The sequence below is a fragment of the Dromaius novaehollandiae genome, chromosome Z (genome assembly GCF_036370855.1).
Source record: "Dromaius novaehollandiae isolate bDroNov1 chromosome Z, bDroNov1.hap1, whole genome shotgun sequence".
Taxonomy (NCBI): domain Eukaryota; kingdom Metazoa; phylum Chordata; class Aves; order Casuariiformes; family Dromaiidae; genus Dromaius; species Dromaius novaehollandiae.
Genome location: NC_088132.1, coordinates 9,059,282 through 9,081,958, shown reverse-complemented (window position 1 = coordinate 9,081,958; position 22,677 = coordinate 9,059,282). Strand labels below are relative to the sequence as shown.

The window sequence follows — 22,677 nt, the reverse complement described above, 5'->3', positions numbered from 1 at the left end:
ATGCACACCACTTTGCTTTAGGTGGTACCTCTGCTGGCCTCTCAATAGTGGAAGCAAACTGCTCAGGAAATATATTTATTGATTTATGAAGTGGAAATCTGCCACTAATAACGGCCTAAATTACTTCAGCAGGTCTGTCCCATAATAGATGGTTTGCAAAATTTCTATATATAGATTGCATCCAAATGCTTGGATTTCATTCATAAAGGAAAACTGTAATTATTCAAAGATACACATTGATTTAAAGCAAACAAACATGTTCTGCGTACCTGGAGGAATGTATTGACAGGATCCAGAGTAATTCACCAGCACATTTGTGTGAAATGTTGCATCAAATCTTTCATCTGCACTGCAACACAATGCGAACAGAACAAAACAAAGAAAGAGCCAACAGACATATGAGTTCGGATGTAGTAACTGTCAACAGAACAATAATCTTTTGTCAGAATTTAATGTACAAGATATCTAAATTAAAGCATCTTACACCTAGGCAAAGGGCCCACCCCCATCAGCAGCTCGCCGTCTCATAAACATTGCTGTCCTGGGCCTGAGTACACTGGAGGCTTGCCCTAACGTCCTTGAAGAGCTGGTGATGTCTCAGGACAAAGCCAGTGTCCTGGCAGGAGTCCCCAAAGACCAGGCAGTTGGGAGGATACATCTTTTCTGGGACTGCTGTCAGAATCGGGCAGCTCACAGTGTAAATTAAGCTATTTTTTACTCAGGTCTGAGGGAACAGTCCTGCAGTCTTTCAGGATGCATGGGGCCAGCCCTTTGCTTCAAGCAATGGATGAAAGCACTGGCAAGAAGCCATTTTGGATCTGGGGCTTATAGGGGAAGACTGACTGAGACTGGAAGAGCAGAAACCAGGTGAAAGGGACCAAGAAAAAAGATTTCTTTACGATTCCGGCAATTCTGAGGAAAAGAAGTTATCTTCAAGGTAGCAAGCTTGGGGGCTTGCTCCAGAGAGTGTCTTGGGAAGAGGTTAAATGCAGAGGGTTCCTATAGCCTGTGCAAAGGCTTTACACACAGTGTAAAGCCCCTTGCTTATCACGGCTATATGCAGGTCGGTCATGTATGAGCATGACTGCATCGTGTTACTGGGCACATCCTGTGTCACAGCCAGACATGAGTCCATCACATGGCTGGGCACAGATGCAGCCCATTCCTGGGGCTCCCGGGAGATGCCGCACAGCAGCGTGGAAAATTTGGACCCTTCGTTCCCGCTGTGACCTGATGCTCTTTGTTCATGTCCGAGGAGTCCGTGCACATGACAGTAAGGGGGGCAGGCTGAAAGCGAGCAAACTGTGCTGGTGAGCAGAAAGTGGCCTGCTGGTGTAGACACTCCTGGCCTAAAGGTGAAAAGAAGTGTAGGAGAAGAAATCTATACTCAGGGCACAGTGGTAAGCTACTCAAATGTAAAAGAGTAAAGCACAATGAGAGTTCTGACAGGAGCTTTCTGTGGGCTTCAAAAACAAAAACGAATCACAAAAATATGGGAAAAAGAGCACATGACTCAAGATGAGCATAAAAGAAACAGCACAAATAAATGGGGATAAAAATGAAAAAGCTGAAGTGATAACTAGCAAGAGACATAAAAGGCTGCAAGACGCAATGGCACAAGTGCAGGCCAGAATAGGGGATGAACAGGTTAAAGAAGTGTGCATATGATAGACTCCCGTTGGCATAGCTGATGGAATTTACTCTGGAGTACTGAAGGAACTGGCCGAAATACTCTCTGAAGCATTAACAATTATCTGTGAGAGCTCATGGAAAATAGGAAAGGGCACAGTGAACTAGAGATGATCAAAGAAAATTCAGATTTTTTTTTTTAAGGGTGAAGTTATAGACACATCAGACTAAGTTCAAAGATAATGAGATGGTAACAGCTGGCATGGATTTGTCAAGGGCCAATTGCATCAAATCAAACTAATTTTCTTCTTTGTCAGGATGATTGACTTACTGATTAAGAGGAGGCAGAAGATATGTCTGTACTTCAGAAACCCTTTGCCACATGATGTTCTTGTAAACAAACTGGAGAAATAGGGACCAGCTTACATACCTGCTGGTTAGAGACTGAATCTGGCTGAGTTGTTATCATGGACTCATAGTCAAACTGTGAGAAGTAAAGCTGAGGTAAAGAATAACCCGAATAACCCTTATACAATTTCCAGGTGACTGCAAGTTTCCTTCAGACACCTTGGAGTGAGGGCTTGGAACAGAAAATGGACCTTGGTAAACTGGAGAGAGCAACAGAATGAAATTCAATCCAGATGATTGCAAAATATTCCCCTTAAAACTGACAGACAAAAAAATATAGGAAAACCTGGTAAGGCAGCAAGTCGGAAGGGCAAGGAGTTTATGATGGGTCAAAAAATAAGTCCAGAAATAAGATGTTAGTGAGTGTACAGGCAGAAAACCCTCTTTCAGGAGTGCATTAAAGGAAAGATGGGCAGATGTGGAGATTGCTGTATCATTCCACTGCACACTGCAGAAGTCTTGGCTAGAGTGCTGAATCCGGTTTTGGAGAAAAAACAAATTGGAATATTTAGAGAACAACGGTAATGGAAGGAGATTTAGTAAATGTGAATGATGGGGGAAGCACAAAGAAACTGGTCTTGTTTAGTCCAGGCAGGAAGACTAAGGCAGAAACATGATAATAATTTTCCAGGAGAGATACGGTAATTACAGGAAGAATATGGATTACTTGTTCTCTGTATCCACTGTGAAAATGGAAGGAAGACATTCACAAAATTATAGCAAAGGAGATTTAGTTTGGATTTTAGAAAAAAACTATTAGCTGGCACTTGTTTTCTTTTCTTTTAATTGTTTCAAGAGAAGGAGGCAAAATCCCCAGGTAGCAAAAGCCCCAGAGTATTAGTGAAGCATAACTGATTTCCAGCCTCCACGTTTCTGCTGGCTGTCACATACCCTGCTTACCTGTTATACAGAAGAATATCTGGCACCCAAATCTGATCAGCTGGAAATCGCAAGTTCTGCACCCCTGGGTATTCATACTGGTCCCAAGACAGGTAAACATCAACCCAGTACTGTTGGAAAATACACGTATCAGATTATATGAGCTGGGAAAAATCTTCTAACCTATTTGGACTATTGGGGTAACAGAGTGGCTATTAGCAATAGTAATGCAGTAATGTGATAATAGTTACATAGCTTAAAGTGACAGGCTTTGATAATTAAAGAAGGCTGGCATATATCCTGAAGAATTCACAATGTGATGACTGGATGTTGTGTGCTATCATACTGTAATTTACTGTTCTAACCCCTCCACCCTAAGACCTGAATACAGACATTTCAAACCTTTTCTTGATGGATCGGCAGAAACTCTGGTAGCAGGCTGGTGGACCAACCTGTTTTGAAGTAACTTCGGTATCATTAGTGGTACATGGACCACTGTCTGGCAGTCTCTGATGGAAATAATTTAATTTGTTACAAAGATTTGGGAATGGGCGGCGGGGGGGGGTTAATAGCCACCTATGACAGGCAGGCAAGTGGACTTTGTATCTCAAGGGGTTGCTTCTGATCCCCCTTCCCCCCCACCCCAACACACACACTTGGTTCAAGAAAGGCGCAGGTACAAGTTTTGTGCCTAACCTTGTGACTTGCAGCAAACCTCTGTGATAGGGCTACCAGGGAAACAGTCACTGGTGCTACAACCACAGTCAGCCTCTCCCAGGGCAGGAGCCCCACCATCCCGTAGTCCTACAGGATTGTCTGAATTCTGGATTTTTGCAGTAGGAAAACTCATTTCTGTGGCAAATCCCAGCAGACAGCTAAGGAAGAAGCACTGTTCTGTTGCACCCATTAGCATGATGTAATGTTTGGCTGCTAATGTCATAGTAGAATTAGCTCAGTCATTCAAGTCTCCCACAAGCTTTTCTCTACAGAGCTGCATCTTTACAGAGCCCAAGTTGCTCAAGAGATCAGTTCATGCCCCCACAGGAGTGGACCATACCTGTAACCCTACAGGGCCAGCGGCAGACTTACTATTAAGGAGATTTTTCTCTCTTTATTGACACAGGTTACTCACCATCTGCAGCCAAGCGTTTGTGATCAACACCTGATTCTTCTCATCCTTTAAACAAAAGGAGGAAGAGGAGAGAAGAGAAAAAGAGATGAGCCACAAAATACAATCTATCACAGGTGGGCACATTACTTTTTTGTTCCTTTCAAAACCCTGATTCTTGGAGAAAATGTGTACAAACTCCACTGAGCAGACTATGAGCTCAGCGCAAAATCACTGAATTGTGACACATGGCCCAGACAATTATGGCTGTCTGTGATCCTCAGAACTTACAAACCTCCTGCATTTGTTGTAACTGAGCAACGTCAGAAGTGAAAATAATAGATAATGGCTGCTATTTTGCTGGAGACTCCTTACCAAATGTACAAGATTTTCCTTTTCATTAAGTGGGCAAAACAAGATGATTTCCAGTACCATACAGCATACGGTAATTGGAGAGTGTTTCTATTATTTTTGCTGCCGCTGCAGAACAATAGTGAAAGGATGCTGAAGGTGCTGTTCCTTTAGAGCCTCAGCATTATGTAACTTAACTTATGCTGAAAAGGAAAGGCTGGCCTTGGGCAAAAGCTGGTATATGGCAGCAGACCACAAACACCGTCTGATGGGAGCTCATGTAGACACCTTGGCTCTGTAGAGGGCAGGAGTGTTATGGGTTCAGACACCAGCATGTGGAGGCTACAGGGAAGCAGCTCCGACTGGTGCCCGAAATGAAAGAGCCATCACCTAATCGGTCGCAAAGTAGTTTGGGGGAAGATGCAGGGATGGCTGTGGGGCTGAAAGGTGCCTGGCTGGGTCACGGTCAGCCTGCAGGTCGACAGCGACCACAACAGTGGAGATGGAGAGAGCAGCCTGGCCGAGTTACTGTGGTGGGACAGTGTGGTTAATGCGGTGAGATCCACCTCTCTCTCCAGAGAGAGCTGCGGTCTGGGCGGAAGTGGATCCTCACACTTGGATTTCACGTTGCAGCTGGGGCAGGCCTGGCCAGTGCAGCCATACTCGGGGAAAACCAGATTCTTGGCCAAGAGGCCCAAAAAGAGACAGTTTGCCCCTCTGCTTCAGCTCAGCTCTCTTGGGCACTTGTTGGAAGGCACCACTAGAGCAGGGACCCACTAGTCCACAGCAAAGGGATATACCTTCTACCTGTCACCCCCAGACCACTACCCCATTGCACGCTGACTTGACTCCCCTTCCTACCAATACATTGAAATAAACTACCATCATGCCCTGTGAAGCGTACTTTTTTTTAATTAGAGACAATCTTTACATTCCATTGTTTTCTTCCCATTCCCTTACAGCCAAAGAGAAGCATCAGACACAGAGCCCATGCAGAGAACAGAGGGGTTAGTTGTGTTACAGGGAAGATACGGAGATCACTGGAGCAGAGAGTTATGTTTTAGCACCAGATAAAGCTGCTGTGAAACTCTGTGGTAAACACTGTGAGCTACAGCAATCAAACCTCAGGCTCCAATGCAAAAATATATCAGTGCACAAAAGCAGAGTCACCAATGGGATGCAGCAGCTAACACTCGTAACAGGAGTAAAGTAAGAATTGCCAGGCAGAGAGCTTCACCAAGACACAGCTGGCCTATTGAATTTCTTAGGAAGATCTCTTCCAACTTCCTTGGGCCCAGGCTTTCACCTGATGAAGTTACGTTCCAGGCATATGGTGATAATCCTGTCGTGCCAGTTCCTAGCTGCCCTAGCCCTCTGAGTCTGTGTGTGTTTGCTCTTAGGAACACCTGGTCCTCCGCAGCGTTTGAGGTGGGCGACGTTGCATTGCAGACTGGCAGATATTTAAACTCTACAGAGCTCCCTGGGCATGCAAGCGCTCTGCAGTCGTGTTCAGAGGCATCTGTCAAGGGCTATCAAAGTCTCAGCCACCTCCCAGACTAGGTCTTGATCAATAGTATCTCCAGCAAGCCCTGTCTGCTGCTTCACACACCCACTGGAGTTGGACACCAGCCTGCCTGTTGTATCTGTGGGCTCCACCCCTGTCAGCCCCAACTCAAGGTATGCGTCTGTTTTTGACAGGGTCTTCCTAGAGCTGGCTGATATTTCCTTGACCCAATAGGTGATCTGAGAGTCTAGAAACAAAGAGCTCCAGAGGCTCTTTCTGGTTCTCTGGAGCTTGCAGAGGCTAACTGAGCTTGCTGGAGACATGTAGAAAATAAGCATACATGTGGTTGCCAGAGTCCTGTATGCAAAGCTGTATGTTACACCACCATCTCTCCTGCTCCCCTGGAGTCCATGCCACCTGTACTCCTCATTAGTGCTCAACATCCAAAAAGCCTGGCCTCCACAACCAGAAGGTAAGCTACAGACCTGAAGTAGTCTAGGTTTTTGGATTGGTCTGACCTTTAATGATATTACTTTTTGCAGTATTTGTTGGTTAACAGAAAGAGTGCTTCTCCTTTTGCCTTCTTCATTTTGGAAGAATTATTGGTCTAGCCACCTCCAGCTGCATTCATGGCCTCCCCTCTCTCTCCCCCTCCAGCGTTACCCCCACAGCAGCTATGCAAAGCAGCTACCCATGAATCACCAGGGAAGATGTGAGCTGCTCAAAAGCAGACTGCCTTGTCTCGCACTCAGCTCCATCACTGGATGAGCGTTTTCTTTTCTGGGTGTACTTCTTGCACATGCCATGCAGAAACCACTGGGTGACTGCAGACTCCCAAGGCTAATGGATGAAGCAGAGCTGCCTGCGGAAGCCTCTTAATTACAGACTCCCTGACAAGGAGGACACTGGATCACTGGTACTGCTGAATGAGCATGAAGCTTGTCTGTGGCATGCCTGCCTGCCAGGCAGCTAGCTCCCTGCCTTGCTGGAGCTGCAGGTGACCCAAAAGAGGAGCTGTAACACTCAGGCCTTTCCTCTCTCTGAGGTCTGCAAAAGGAAGGATTCTCCCTAGCTCCACTGTGGCCCATGGGGAAGGGGAGGAGGGGACCTTCCGCTTTTCATTAGCTACCTGAGAGTCACAGGGGGATCCATTAAACTGCAATGTACACCTGGAAGGCTAATGTCTTTCCTGCATGTGCAGAGGCCTCTGGTCATCAGCCTTTTACTCATGGCTCTGTTTTCCAAGGAAAACCCCCTTTTTACCCCACACAACCATTTTATACTTGACAGACTCCCTGTCTGCAAAGAAAAACACCGAAGACTGACTTCTGTAGTTCACAAAATAGTCTATTGCCCTAACCTGCTCACCCATTACACTTCTAGGAGCTCCTTGCTCAGAGTTGGAGGCTAAGGACCCTGTTAATCAGCTTTCACTTCAAACAATTCATCAGCCACTGCATAGCAAAAGGATGTATCAGGTAACTCAAACACATTGTCTTAGGTACTCTTTGTTTCCTTGTCACAGGACTGTTGTGCTTAGCCCCATCAAAGCAGGTGTGCTTTGCAGTCGAAGGTGAGCTTTTCTATTAGAGTTGTCACAGGTTTATCTGCAGTGTAGCCATGCTCTACGTGGTCTTTCTGCCTTGCCTTTTAATAACAGCAGTCAGCAAGTACATGAAGTCTAACCAGGGCTTCGGGCTTCTTACGTCTCTCTCAGCCTTGGGGGGAAAGAAATGTCACTTCAGGCTGCTTTTGTGGCTATCCAGAGTCTATTCTTATTCCTGCCTGCAGGCTGCTGAGCTTTCAAAGGGAGTTGGCTTTACGGACAGCAAGGCCCAGAAAATGTTATTTCTGTATTCAGCACCAATCAACACACAGATGACAGCACAGATGCAGCCTTCTGGGTCCTTCCTATCTCAAGGTGAAGCAAAAAGTTTTCCCACGAAGGAGCTGAGTTTGCCCAGAGTGCCTGATTTGCAGGAATAGCAAAGCACACTTTCAATTTTACTCTCCCAAGTCTGTGGACTGTGCTAAAGATCTTTAGCATAGCTGAAGATAGTAAATATGAGATTCACAGAGAAGAAAATCGATTGCCTTTTAGTGCAAGGACCTTCTAAGGGTTCAGGTGTTTATGAAGCTTCTTGTTTCTGAAGGTTTGGTGATTTACTGAGCCATATAGCTTTGCATCCTGTAAAGAAATGGTTTGGTCTGGAAGGAAGGGGGCTGGCTGCCTGTCCTTTTCAGAGCCGCAGAGGAATCCTGCTCTCTTTACCAGGAGCTGTGGGCCGTCAGCATCTCTGAGATACCTGGGCATGATGTGGGCAGCTTAGGGGGCTGTATCTGTCTCTTACAGAAGTACTTCCAGACAACCCTGAAAGCAGATCTGTCTTACCCAGCCCCAGAAGTCACTGGCTGGTACTGCTTTGCCTACATAAAAGTTAATTCGCCAGCTTGGGAAGCACTGGAGGAGATTTACTCACTGTCCTGGGTTCATGTGGAGGGATTTAAGGTCGGTCATCAGGATACCTTTCTTCCCAGGAGAGAGCTTGACTAATCGCAGCACTGTGTGTTTTGTGTACCTCTGTCGTGCCTTGCTTCAGGATGATCTTCCCTCAGCGTTGGGCAGACCCTCTCCGCCCCCCACTCTCACTGCAGCATGCAACCGTCCGCTCCAGGATCCCAGGTAAGGCTGGAAACTGGAGACAACAGGCTCCCCAGAGCTGCTTTCCCAGCAGTCCCCTGGTGGTTCCCTCGGGCTGTAAATGTTCAGCTCAGATGAATCAGTTTGCTGCTGGTATTTACAAAAGCTGGAAAAGCTAGTGCTGTTGTCAGTAGTGAGTGCAACAGTTGTCCTCTAAATCCTTCCTTTCCTTATCTGGGTCATTTCCTCCCCTTTCTATCTCCATCCTCACCCCAGTTAATCCTCTGCCCTGGACATCTGCCTATTCCTACAGCCACCCTTGACCCACGGAGAGCGAGAACTTAATTGGGTTTGTTCCAGCTGAGAAGCCAGTGCACATGCTGGAACATGTGAATATTTTTGTTTTGTTCTGTCTTCCCTACTGTCAGTCCAAAGCTTGCATCATGCACAGGTCCACCTTCCTTTTGCACGAGGCTCTGACAGTAGACTCTCCCCTTGCTAGGGCCGCAGTCCAAAGAAAATATGGCTGTCCTTGGCCAGGATCTATATATCTGGGTCCATAATACATGCACAAAAAGAAACAAAGCCCTTGCCAGTTCAGCAGTCACATCATATGGTAATGTGTCATCTCTGTAACAAGGGACCTGTGAACAGGTCACTGACCGACATCATTAATCCTTGCCCTCTTGCAGAGCTATAGCCTTGGAAGCTGACTTAGTCACTGATTTATTGGAAGATATTCAGCTGAAAAGTCCCAGACTGGACAGGTGACTATCAGAGGTCATCAAAGGCCATCTGTGGCTACTCTCTTTTGCTTTTTTGTTTATTTGTTTTTTCACCCTACCAATGTGCCTGAACATGTAGGAGAGATATCTCAAGGTTTCTGCTGTACAGGAAAGAGGTTGCATTGACCTGGAGGTTTTCTCTTGGAAAGTTTTGCTGGCAGAGACACTAGTCTCTGCGCTGGATTTTGCTCAAGAAAATCAAAAGCAATGGGTGAGGCTTTCAAATGCTTGTAGGATCAGTCTGTGTCTGCAGCATGCAGACCTTTCCTTTGCTGAAGCACCCATCTGGCCACAGCCTGGAGCTGATTAGCTAAAACATTGCCCTGGCCCAAACGATTTAAATAATTAGGGAAGACTCAGCTTTAATGCATTGTATGGTTGACATTCCACAAAACTAGAGATCTTCAGAAAAAAAAATGGGTTGCCCTGGTAACAGTTAGTCAGCATAGCTGGACAGCCTTTATATTTCAGGACTCTCATTAAATATAAATACTCATATGTTTAAGGTTTGCTCTCTGAAAGAGTCAAAAAGTTGGAATGCATGCTTCTGTAGCAGCATCAACTTTGAAGAGATATCTGATGTTAAAGCATTTCATCTCACTACCATTAACAAAGAGTCTTCAGGAGGAAGGAGGGAATCAGAGGGGATAGCCTAGAGATCAGGCAAAGGGACTGGGAAAGATACAGAGATATACTGGAATAAAAAGGATAAGCAAACATCCACCAGTGTCTGTGGAGCATTTCTGTACCTGTCAAGACAGAGATGTGGAGGGGCTGGTTTGGTCAAGCTAAGGGGGTCTAGTTAAGAGCTCATGGCTGAACACCAGATCCTTCCCTATTTTCTCATTTTGTTACTTTGGGCTTTTCCTGCTATGAAGGGCTGTAGGCAATTTCTCATAGGCGCTTTTCACCTAAGGGTGATCCACATTCACACAGTACAACCTGCCTTTGGCCTCTGCACGGAGTCAGAGCACAGAGGCTGCCAAGCCTGCAAATTTTTGCCTCATCTCCCTTTTTGCCTGCTCTTCCCAATCTTCGCTGGTAATGTTGTGAAAAAAAGCCATATCATGCAGACTTGCTTCCTCCCTGCACACGTGACATGACCATCAGCTACAGCACAAGGCTGTGGGTGCCTGTCTCAGGAGTCCCAGTTTTTTTCCAGGGTGCAGTTGCTCAGCAGTGCCTGCAGATCAAGACTGATGTGAAGGGCACATTATAGTCTCCAGCATTGGCTGTGAGCCTGTTTGGCCTCCAGCCCTTCACCAAAGACCTGCAAATTCAAGGGATTCCCCCTCCCCAAATCAGTACAGGGTCCTGAGGAGAGCTGTGACGCGACCAGATTGTTCAGCTGCTTCATGTAAGTTTTTCTAAGAAACCTCATGAGCCGGGGCAGAGGGCTCACGTGGCTTTCCAGCCCAGTGCTGCTCTCTAATCGACTGCTTGGGTGAATTGGCATGCACCCTTGGGGAAGGGGTGTTATGTCACAGTCCAAAATCACTCAGTCCTCTATTAAAATCCCAAGCCATCTGCACATAGCGTGTAGGTGGTTTGTATATTCTCCAGGGTGAATGTCTCATCCTGAAATAGCCCTCCATGTGTTTTGAGCACAGTTGGCAGGTGTTTCAATAAACAGGAGGAGACACAAGTCATTATTCCAAGTTATTCATTATTCATTGCTTTTTTCAGCAATGTGATCAGCCTGAACAGAGTTATTCACAGGGCTTTTATTCTAAAAGAGCCAGTGGAAGTGACTTTTCCTTGTTCTCCTCAGCTTTCCAACATTCTTTAACATCACGTTTTTTTAGCCCTCGTCTCTTCCCTGACACTGAATCAGATTGGTGTGTGTTTCACTTGCATTATTAACACTTCTCAAAAGCCTGCAGGCATCCTGAGAACATCAGACAAGCAGGGAACACGGGTTTAGGCTCACCTCTCATCAGCCCAGCTTTGCCAGGGCAAGGAGACCCTCAGCCACCCTAGAGGACTTTTGGGGTGCTGAGGACAGAGAGCTTCACCAGGAGCAGCTTAAGGACACGTGCCCTGCTGCCTGTGTGCATGCATGGCTGGGCACCCCCTTCCTTTGCCAAGGCAATGCTCTTGCTTTCCTCAATGCCAAGAGAAAATCCACTGCGGAAGGAGGGAGGGAAGGCACAGCCACCTCCTGAATCCCTGTGTGATGCTCTGGTGGTACCATGGGGAAGATCTGGATCTATCGATACCACTGCCATGGCCGGTGCCACAGTGTGCTCTCAGGACCCTGCAATGTTTCCCACTGTGAGGGTGTCCTCAATGTTTTGTAACTTTGCTAGAATCCAGTGCTTTGAGTCAGGATATTCTGGGCGACACAAAACATTCAGTGAATCCAGCAATGGAAACATATATTTTCGTACAAATTAAAAGATTCCAGTGACCTTTTCATTGAGACATTGTAGCTATTAGAGGCTCTGAAATTTGATAATGGAGCGTTGCTTTTTTTCTATTAGGATCGGTCAGGTAAAAAGGCTGGAATGAGGGATGGAAAGAGAAGGAAAAGGTTTTTGCTTAGTAACTACTGCCACAGTCTCAGAAACTATGCACAGAGAATATAGAGTTAAATATTAACCTTCCAGACACCAAGAAACTAAGAAATACCAGATTCAAGGTCTCCCAAACAAGTTTGATTTAAATGCTTTATTACAACTAGTGGCTTTAGAAACGTGGCCACTTGCAGCACCTCTGTGCTATGCTGCTTTCCACGAGCCCTTGGCAACGGTCAGGCATGACCAAGAGAAGTCTCTTGCTTCCAGGACCCTGCTGCCTTTGTGGCGGGGTCTGTGGAAAGGGTCTCGCATGTCAAGCAGCTGAGTGCTTCTCCGAAGGACAAGTTTCTTTCCCTGCCAGAGCCACCAAGCTGGAGAGACATGCTGAACAACACAGGGCAAACCACCTATTTTTGCCCACTAAGTGAGTCCCATCTGCTCCCTGCCCTGAGTCAGGCAGGAGCTGACGGAAAACACAGTGGGTAAAAGGCAGGTAATTAAGCCTTCACCATAGTGCTTCACGTTAGCATGTGGGCGAAGTAGTACTAGATGGGAAGCCATAATTCCCATGATTCCTAACTTCACGGTGCTAGCAAGCTCAAGTGTGGTGCTTTTAATTGGCTTAGTAGAACTGACATTTTAATAATGTCTGACACTTAGAAGGCAGCCAAAATAATAACTCATGTCTCAGTCAGCCCCAGCATTCCCATTTTTCAAGCTGCTTCCATGCTAATGAAGGGGCCAATTGATTTAAATTTTTTTCCCAGAGTTCAAAATTGGTCACAGTAAGCAAGCGTTACAAGAGGGAGAGAGAGTTTGGGATTTAACTGTAATGAATCTACTGGTCCGTCAACCTTCTGTAATTTTTCTGGTTGGAATTTTAAAAACTGCTTCTAATGATCACTAATTACTGATTTTCAGAATATATAATGATATTCAGCCTGATTCCCATCTCAGTTACTCCAGTTTGCATCAGTTTCACTGCTCTGGTCTCAGCAAGTTTGCTCTTGCTTTATAGCAGGACGAGACCGCAATGCCTGGTGGAGAAAAACTTTCTGGAAAGAGAAACGTTTTTTATCTCCCTGCCACTCATCGATGCTTAATAAATATATAAAATACAGAATACCTATAATAAGAATCCTCTCATTGTTCTGTCTCTTTCATATGCTTTGTGTGTTTCAATGTTAAGTGGTCAAGCTTACATTTTAGAAGTTGTCTATGCAGAAAAGATTTGTACAGGATGTACTATAAGGATTATGGTTTAATCTAGTGAAAAGTGATGCTATATTGGGAATAATATGTGAATGGCTGCATATGGGTACTGGCATATTTATATTTGTTTCTCTGAACCTCTTGTGCGTTGACGTGGGTTTGCTGCATAACGTCCAGTGCAGAGATCCGGACACGTGAGGATGCAGGGATGAGGGGGCGGCGGGGGGGGAGGAGGGTGACCTAGCTGCTGTAAAGCCAGTTTAGGAAGAGAATGGAGAATTAGAGCTGAAAACTTAACCCTTGAAATTTCTGGTCATTCAATTCACATGCCACACCATCCCTAAAACACCTGTGTCCTAGGGAACAGGATTGTTTTGAGGGTGAATGTTACAAATAAACATACCCAGCAGCAGTACAGTACCTCTCGCCTTCAGTCACTCTTTAAAGAAAGAGCCCAGTGCCTGCTCTGTATTAATGTATTCCATAACAAATAAATCCATTTTCCGATGAACAGGTCAAGCTTTTTTCCAAAGTCAGCTGAATTTAACATGACCCTTCTGTATCTCACTCTCCCCCTACCTCTCTCTATTTCTCAGTGATTATCTGGGTAATCTGGGGCTACCAGGGCTGTGCACACCACACGGCCGGCCTGCACTTCCCCTGCTTTTTTACCTTTCTCTTAAGCTTGCCTTCGAGGAGAAGGTAGGCACACAGCCCACAGAGCAGAGCCTGCTGACTGGCAGCCCTCGGCGTTGGCAATTTTCATTCAAATCATGCAAGCTCCAGCAAAGAGACTGCTGCTTGCTAGCTCTCCCGGGCTGGGGTCGAGGCTCCTGCTAATCGAGCAGCACATCACCAGCAAACCCAAGTGGGCAAACTGAGGCACCTCTGATGAAGAGAGCTGTCTGCTGTGAAAAATGGTCCCCCCACTAATCACTTCCTGAAAAAAAAAAAAAAAGAAAAAAGAAAAAAAATCCTGCAAGGACAGGTTGCAGTCTCTGATTTGGGGAGAAACAGTCTCAGCTAAAGCTTAAACCCAGCAGTTTGGTAAGTTCCCGGTAGAGAAGATAAAAGCTGCTGCACTGGGTCAGACTGGCTTACCTTGTATTCTGCTTAAAACAGTAATGACTGCACCTGAGTGCTTAGGGCAAGTACGTGCAGATCTTTTCTGCTGGATTCCCTATATAGCAATGCACAGACCTGGTTTTCAGGAGACAGATCGAATCTTTGCTCCGCATTGTCCCAGTCAACTCTTCTGTGAGTTTGTCTTGCCACTTTCCAAACCTTTCAAGAGCTTTGATGCACCATAGCGACCAGTTCTGCAGTTTAAATGGGATCGTTCACAAGCATGTGACCACATTTGGGATAATCCCACCTTCAGTAGGATGTACAATCATGTTACCCACTGTATAATCAAAGCAAAACAGTGCACGCTGAATTTTCCAGATATAGCATTTGCTTTGGGGTTGTAGCTACAGTAAAATAATGTATTTTTGGCTTCTGGAAGTGGGAAGTGGGAAGTGCCATGGGTGGCAGGGTTTGGGTTTTTTTTCATGGTATTTTGTGGCTTCCCACTGGAGACTTGCTGTCCCTTTTCCTAGTCATGATTCCCTCTGAAACAGGAGGAAATTCCCAAAAAAAAGCACCTGAATAACCACGGTGTGTTACATACTTGGGCAGCCTGGCACGTGCTCGGGCGCAGCGGGGGGAGTGAGCAGAGAGAAGAGCACTACCGGACCAAGCCGTGCGAGGGGAGATGCACAACCCGACCTCCGGGGTGGATCTGCCTGCGCCTCCTCCATCTCATGAGCAAAGCGGACCAAAGGGACTTTCAAGCTCAAAGAAGCAGGTTTCATTAGAATATAAACTGGAATAAATCTTTCCAAAGAGAATTCAAAGGGACTAGATAAGAGAGGACAGAAATAGGAAGGGTTTATGAAAGAATCTTCTCTCACCTGCCGTGTCTCTGCAGGCAGGTTCGTGTTTCCTGGATCAGTTTCAGTTTGATCAGGGGCTTTCTGAGTTGCAGTAAGCTCTGTGCAGCCCTCCCTTCACCTGCAGGAGCCTTTTCTTTGCATCCCCTTGGACATCCGCTGATGCCTTTCCCCCCTCTCAGCCCCCTTTTTGCTATGATTTTGTCAGGCTGATACTTCTCCCTTCCTCTCCCAGCTGTCCCTTCTGCCCATACCACTTTTCAGCTTTGGAGATTTCTCACCCCTGAGCAGGCCCAGCTCCCACACCCAAGGTGCTTCTGCCGCTGGTGGCACCAAGGAACCTGGTGCCCGAATCCTCTGCCTGGCTGAGCGGTGCTTGGCACCAGCAGCCACAGCCTGTGCAGAGGTGCCGTGGGAGAAGGGCTAGGTGCCAGAGCTGCAGCGGATGTCACCTGTGCTTGGGCTCACAGCAAGCCCTGGAGCCACCACCTCTGCTGGCCAGAGATGGCATTGCCCTCGTCCCTGAACTCTGCAAGCAGTGAGGGCACCAGGCTAACGAGCATGCTTGTCAGAGTGTGATCTGCAATACTGACAATGCAGTAATTACTGGAAACCTCAGCGGTGTGTTTGCTTTTGGAAAGGGCTTTTCAGGAATTTATTCTCTCTGCATCACGGTGCAGTCATCTTCTTAAAATTAGGCTCTTTATTTAGAGGGGTCTTTAAAAACATGCGATACACTTCCAGTCAGGCTGGGGTTTTATTCTTGATACTCTTCTGTAGGTTGGCTGGTTGGTTTCTTTTTCCCTTTGAAGATTTAAGCTTGCAGTTTGGGGAGACATGTGGCCTAGAAAACTAATCAAACTTTCTCCTGCAGAGAATCAAGGGCAGTAAGGCTTTTGGTGCAGTGGTTATTGAGGCACCGACCCAAAGGGAACAGTGAGTAATATCCCTAAAAGAAAGAAAGCTGGAAAATAAAAACTGTAATTTTTTTAATTCCTTATTAGTGATTCTACATAAAGGATGTAAACCCTTTCAGATAAGCTCCCCTGCAAATGCCAGCAGGAGCAATCAAGCCATCATTCATGATAACAAATGGTTGCTACCTAGCAGGCTCCTATCACATTGAACCAAGGAAAAATGGCCTGCTTTTCCTTTGCTGTGAAAAATGTCATGCCTCATTTCTTAACTACTCCAGCCTGACAGCCTGGCTCGGCTCTTGGACAAAGCAAGAACAGGACTCCCATTCCTGGCGCTCTTGGAGGTGCTGCACTTGCCGGGGCTGTCAGGGCTCAGTGGGACTCTCCAGGAGGGACCACCAGACAAATCCCTGCCGAAGCAAGGGAAGGGCAGGGGACAAATCCTAGATGAAAACAGCCCTCAGCAGCTGCATACATATGAAACAGCTCCAGATGAATTTGCCCTTACGCTTAGAGGATAAGGCAAACTGTACTGAGCCCTGCTGTGGGGTGACTGCGATAAGCCATTTCTGCTCCGTGTGTTTCTGTTCCCATGTGCTGCTCGGTTTAAAAGGAGGATCATTGTCTAGATACTTTCTTAAGGCACAGGAGGAAAAAAGCACGCCTCAGCACTTCTGCAACGGCCTGTCTCTCGTATGTGGTGCATCTGACAGGAGTTCTTGCAGCAATGAAGGCTGGTCAACGGGATGCAAATATCTCACACCGTCACACGCTTTGCCTAAAATACACCTCTCCAGCAAGAGTTGGAGCATGGTATCTAGCATGAATTGGAAACAGGAATTCTGGCAGAGTTGATCATACTGGCCCCTCTTCTGCTCATTTGTTCCCTGAGGTCACTGGAAGTGAGAGGTCAGTCTTGGCTATAGTTGTGAATTAAGACAATTTTGGAAACAATTCTAGCTCTAATGACAGGAATTCCTTCACCTGCCATTCACCTACCCTTTTTGCCTAGGGCCTATCTGCCTAGGGCCTATCAAGCAGAGAACATGTTCCTCAAAGCTTTAAGTGTGATGGCTGGCTTTGAGCACTAAAAAGCAGAAAAGGAACCCCTGGAGGCAAATACATGCAGGTACCAGCAGGAAACCTAACCTAAGGATGCCATGCTTGGAAATTTGCCTTGAATGGAGGGGAGAAAAGAAGGTCATATTTTAGGTGATGCCACTAGTTATTACTATCCAGCAAACCACAGGGACCTCAGAGGTATCTTCCCTCTCTATGCAGCAAAGGGAATCTAGATTGTCATAAATGCTGTTTTCAGCAGGTTGGCTGCAGAAGATGAATTTAGATTTGATTAGGTTATGAGGAGGTATGGTTAGGAAACAGACTTCATGGAGCCACTTCATGGAGCCTGTCCTAGATTTGTGAATGGTAGATGTGATTTCAAGCCTTGGCAAGAGTAAACAGTGATTGTTTGTGTTAAGAGAAAAGAGTGAGTCCCCCTGTGTAAGCAGGGGACTGGTTTTTTCTTTACGTTTTTCTTCTTTATGTTGTTTCCTCTCTCAGGGAAATAGTCCAGGCCTCACTTTTTCATGTCTGTCATGGCAAGTACTTGTAAAGCATTCCCATGAGTCCAGCAGTAATGTTGTGCAATATCATGTCTTCTTTAGATCTTGATATCCATATTCCCCTCAGTGTGGCATTCTTTTTTCCTCCCCCAGGGAGCATGGTGCATGAAGTCCCATCAGGCTGGGACCTTGCCTAGCACCCTGCACTGTTATGGTGCTGCAACGTAACACTCTCCTTGGCCCCACCAGGAAATATTCCCGTGGTCACACAACCTCCTGCAGTGCTGGGAAACACCGTTAGGTTCTGGAGAAGATGCCTCCCTAGACAGGCAATAGCAGTTTGTTTGCACACTGAACAACTACCCTCATTATAACTCTATTTGTTCCTGTTTCTGATAAAGTTAAGTCCGGAAAAGTTCTGTTCAACCTACACTTAGCCTGCAGGTTGCTGCTCCTGCTTCAGATCTGTGTCTGTCCGAAAATTTGTCTAGTTTCCCTCCCAGTCTGTCAGCTAATAGAGATTACTGACTGCCGGCAGCACTGGCTCTAATGTCCTGAACAACGTTTCCACTGCTGAAGTTGGTGCATGGTGCACCTGCTGGGATGGCAAGAAAGAGAAACAGCCAATGCAACACCTTGTGCAGAGGAGAGAGGAAGGTTTCTCCTTCAGTCAGCCTCAAACCAAAATATGCCCCACACCAGACCAGACAGTTGTCCAGGACACAACATTTCCCTTGTAAATGTGCCCATATAGCTCAGGTGATGCTGCACAACCTGTGCTGGACTGGAAGTGTCCCTGATATGGGCTCCTTATTAAACTACTATTGTAGGGCATGAAGGAAGAAACTGTAGTTTAGCCCATATACAAAGGATTTTCTGTCACTCCCCTGAGGAGAGAGGCACCTTTTTTTACATAGCGTAAGATACACATCCCAGGTTACTCCAGCTGGCTTTTAAAGACACCATGACTGCAGTATGCAAGACCATGAGTCTAGAATGAGTCATTACTGCTTTGAGCTGATGAACTTCTAGCATCTGTAATATGTGCAGAGATGGAGGGAAGCAAAGCGTTGTTTCAGGTGCATATGTCCATTTAGATGACCTGTTTCCTACTCCGAATCATCAAAAGGGAAAAGAGAAATCTAATTCATTGGAACAGACAACCATGACGTAAAGGAGGTAAAGAGCTTAAAAAATGCTGTCTGTTGAAAGGAAATATTTCGCATGGGAACATGAAAACCCAGCTGCAGATCTATCATAGCATCCCCCAAAGTGGGTTTTATGTAGCTCTTTCCTCCTCCAGATTGACTTTGAAAACGCATAGTCCCATATCTAACAGTAAAAAGCCCTCTACATTACCCCAGCCCTCAAATTACTGCATGAAAATACCAGCAAAAAAGGAGAATGCCACAATGAGTTTGAAGGAAGACCTTCTGGGCTGAGATGCCTCTGCTAACCCTGGAATCACTCAATGAAATTTACCTAAAATTGGCTGGGGGATTTCTTTGTTCTTTCATTCAAGTCGAGGGCTATGAGCTCCTGCCATGAATGTTAGTGACTTCAGTTAAGACTACTGAACTCCTCTCTCTTCCAGCTCTGTGCAATATCTAATATTTCAAAGCAGAAAGCTTCTTGTCCTGCCTGAGTGGCTGTTGCCTGCTGCCAGGAGAACCACAACTAGCTGGTCCTGCCGCTCGTGCTCACGTGGCATCTCTACCCAGTGCTAGGGAGCTCCACTTTCATGGGCCGGCTTTCCCCTCTGAGAAGAGCAACTGGTCCCCTAAAGACTTTCAGAAAGACTGTCGGAAATTTAAAACTCTGGGACCTCTGTAAAATGGGGTTCAAACTATCCAAAAGTTAGAAATTTATTCTGTCTCTTCCTTCTTCCCTCCTTGACAGTGAGACTGTGTGAGAAAACAGCCTGCACCACTGCCTGCACAATGGTAGGATGGAGAAAGAAAGGAATACTGAGGTGTTCAGCAGCTTGTTGTATTGACAGGTAAAGGTGGTCTGACTTGGTTTTTGCGTATATATGAATGAAGTGCTCTCTAAGTTAACGAGATGTCCTATAAAATCCTCTTCATGATGAAAAGGAGGTCCTGGCGTGTATCATCATGTTAAAATTTTCCATGGGTCAGATCATCAGTTCTGCAAAAGCATGTTGCAGAAGGATCAGTCAAGACAATTGTCAAGGTGTAGCTCCAGATTTTGCTCTATGCACGCTCTTGTGATTCCTAACCTCGTCTCAGGGCAGGCTCCTTCAACTGCAGTGCATGGTAAAGATGTGATGGAAGAAGAGGACAACACTGTTATAATGTCTAATGAAAAGGTATAAATGCAATGCTGGTAGCTCTGAGAACTGCATGCAGTCTCCAGTTATTGCATCCTGGATGGTTCTGGGAATAACATGCCATTAATAATTTGTAGTAACACATGGCTTTTAATTTATTGACATGGTTGGGGGGGGGGGTTCTGTTTAAAATGAATGGAAAAGCTACATAATTAATCTACTTGCAGCTCATGTTGTAGCAGAGATGGCTTTGAATTTAGAAGGATATTCACTCCTCCAAAGTGTCAAAGCATGTACTCTAGCTCTTAGGGAGGATGCCCAGTCTGCTTTTATCTCTGATAGCCTGGCCAAGAAGAAATGCGTGTTCCTTACACCAGGGATCAGATTTGTTACACCGAATGGGCGCAATAGAGAACAGAACTGCCAGAGACTTACCACGTCAATTATCTGCAGCAAGGAGAGCTGAAGTTCAACTACAAGAGGTTGGGAGTCGTTCACCACAGGTCGTTCAAGGCGATTGTAGTTTCTCAGCAGCTCTCTGTACAAGCGTCTCTGACTTTCACCCTGCTGAGAGACTAAGGGAAAAGAAAGACAGTTAATATCTGTCATTCAGATGGTCACACAGTCCATGTTGTTTGTCTGCTTGAAATATCCCTCTTAATGTCTTTTTAATTTGAAACTGGTTTCCTGAAAAGTAAGGATCTCTAATTCTGCCCATGGGGTGTTGGCAGAGCTTTTCTGTCATGTGTCAGTCACACAGAAAAATTGGACAATTGAGTGTTATGTAGGAACAGCCTTTTGGACTCCCAGTAAAAGCCCCCCTCCACTGGGAACCCTCATGCTGATGGTGCAGGGAGACCAGGCTCTGAAGCCAAAGGGCACCGTCTTGGAAAGTGGCCAGAGGGCTCTTATTTGCTCTTCCCAGAGACCGGCTGCCAAGGAGCCGGAGCTGGTGTCATTACCTGAACATACCTTATGTTTACCTAGCATCACTGACAGGTCTTGTTATTACCCAGAGCCCTTCTCTGTGCATGTTCAGGAAGCAGGGTTTTGTCCCCAAAACGGTTGCAGGTGTTGATACTCTGGGCAGTGGCCACCTGGGCTCTACCTAAGAGCTGCACCAAACAGGGTGAGGCTCAGAGGCTGCATGTTCACTGAGGCCAAATTCATCCTGCCAGCACAAGCACGTACTCCGTGAGCTGTCCCTGTCAAGAAATCTGCACTTTGTATTATTATTACTTTGGATCAAAGCTTTCTTTTTTATGCACTGCAGCTCCTAGTGTCTTGTGTGTGACTTTTCTGTAACTTGAGCAGAGCTCTTCACAGTGACACTAGGACTCTTCTAGCAGTGGTTATGATGAATAAATTTTTTACAATCCAAACAAGCTATAACAACCAGTTCCTCCTTCCCCGGTCCCCTGATGTGCTCAGCAAACCCTGCAAGCCTGGAGCAGGCTGCTCTCCATCACAGCAGCCTCACTTTTTAAAGCTAATAATATCATCCAGTTTATAAATGTCTTTAATTAGTGTTTCCTTCAGTTTTCCTGGTACTGGAGGGATCTTTGTGGCTGTCCAGTATGATGGTGCCTAGTTAGCAAAGAGGGAGGATATTTTTATTTATTTTGGTGAGTTACATCAACATGTGATGTTCATGGGCCTTTTCTGGTTTTGAATAATGTTATATGGTCAGGGGGAACCAGAGGAGCAGACATAACAGAGCTGCTCCAATGGCCCTTGCTGACATATCAGTTTTGTGTGCTGTGTTTTCACTATCTTTGAAGACAAGCTCTGGCCACAGTTTCTCTGCTCCATCAGCTGCAGCAAACTTCCCTGCTAGGAAATTATTTAGGTCTTCTGTTATAATTTTAGTGTGTAAACCTCTGCCTCCCTTGTAAGGCCCTCCTGTGGGAAGGAGACCAGTGAAAGTCACAGCACACTGTCCTTTGGAAAGTGGTCCATGCTCTGGGCCAACACGTTGTCCTCCCCCTCCCTGCACCATGTCACATTCCTGTGCTCCTTAGCACTTATGTCATGTTCACCTTTAACCTCCCTTTCAAACAGTCTACATCAGCTTTTACTATCAAAATGTGCCCTTTGCCAGGCTCTGGAGGTCGCCACTGCTGCTGGTAAGGTTGCAGGCAGGTTGCAGTAAACTATCCATCGCACGTGGCTGACCGGGGAGATTTGGGCATAACCCTTTGGTATGTACCCTGGGGAGCTGACTTTGCGCCGTGTGCTCCAGCCGTGCTGCAACCGGGCCCCTTGCCCTGTTAAACCTTATGCACTGAATTAACCCAGCACTAGATGTTTGCACCTGGTTCTCCACCCCTTCTTCGCTTCTCTCTTCTGCAATGAGATCCTGTTACTTGGTGACCTCTTGTATCTGAAATTGTTAATATATCCCAGCTGATATATTCTTAGCCTGTTGAGCTGGTGCTCTTCACCATTTGTTTCTGTGCTCTTTAATTTTGTTTACAAAATTGTGTAGATCCAGAAGTGGTGGAGCCTTTGGGGTCTCCTGGCAAATTGCCATGGCAGCTGTTGGTGTCGCAAAGGCTTCATTTGTCTAATCAGGCTGCTATATCCCCATTGCAGTAGCTCTGGAGCAGGAATGGAGATGGGTAATAGGTCAAAACTGTGTTTTTATAAACTTCTTTCAATCTTCAAATGCTTCGTGTTTCCTACTCCAGAGAGATTACTGCTTTTTATCCCTCTAATGCCTGTGCTAATGCTTTGTGACACTACACCTCCGAGTGCTAAGTGAAGTGTTTGCTGGTGATGGGGAAGCCTGGGTCTCTCGGGAGCAGTGACAGGATAAGCTGTCCAACCCCAGCCACAGAAGTCTACCCTCAGTCCCTGGCACTGTGAGCTCACTGGTCCCTGATATGAAATATTAAACTAGGCTGGAAGTTGGAAGCAAATTTTTAAGGTTGCG

The 22,677-nt window shown here is 46.1% G+C and overlaps 1 protein-coding gene across 1 annotated transcript in view; it reads right to left on the bottom strand.

Moving 5' to 3' along the window:
* LOC112989799 (neuronal acetylcholine receptor subunit alpha-7-like) overlaps positions 1-22,677 on the bottom strand; it is a 65,538-nt gene that overhangs the window by 27,624 nt on the left and 15,237 nt on the right. The window contains exons 2-5 of the mRNA XM_026111151.2: positions 20,178-20,317; positions 4,049-4,093; positions 2,938-3,047; positions 270-349 (exon numbers count right to left, since the gene is read on the bottom strand). Of these exons, the coding sequence (XP_025966936.1) occupies positions 270-349; positions 2,938-3,047; positions 4,049-4,093; positions 20,178-20,317 (375 nt within the window). The remainder of the gene's footprint in view (positions 1-269; positions 350-2,937; positions 3,048-4,048; positions 4,094-20,177; positions 20,318-22,677) is intronic.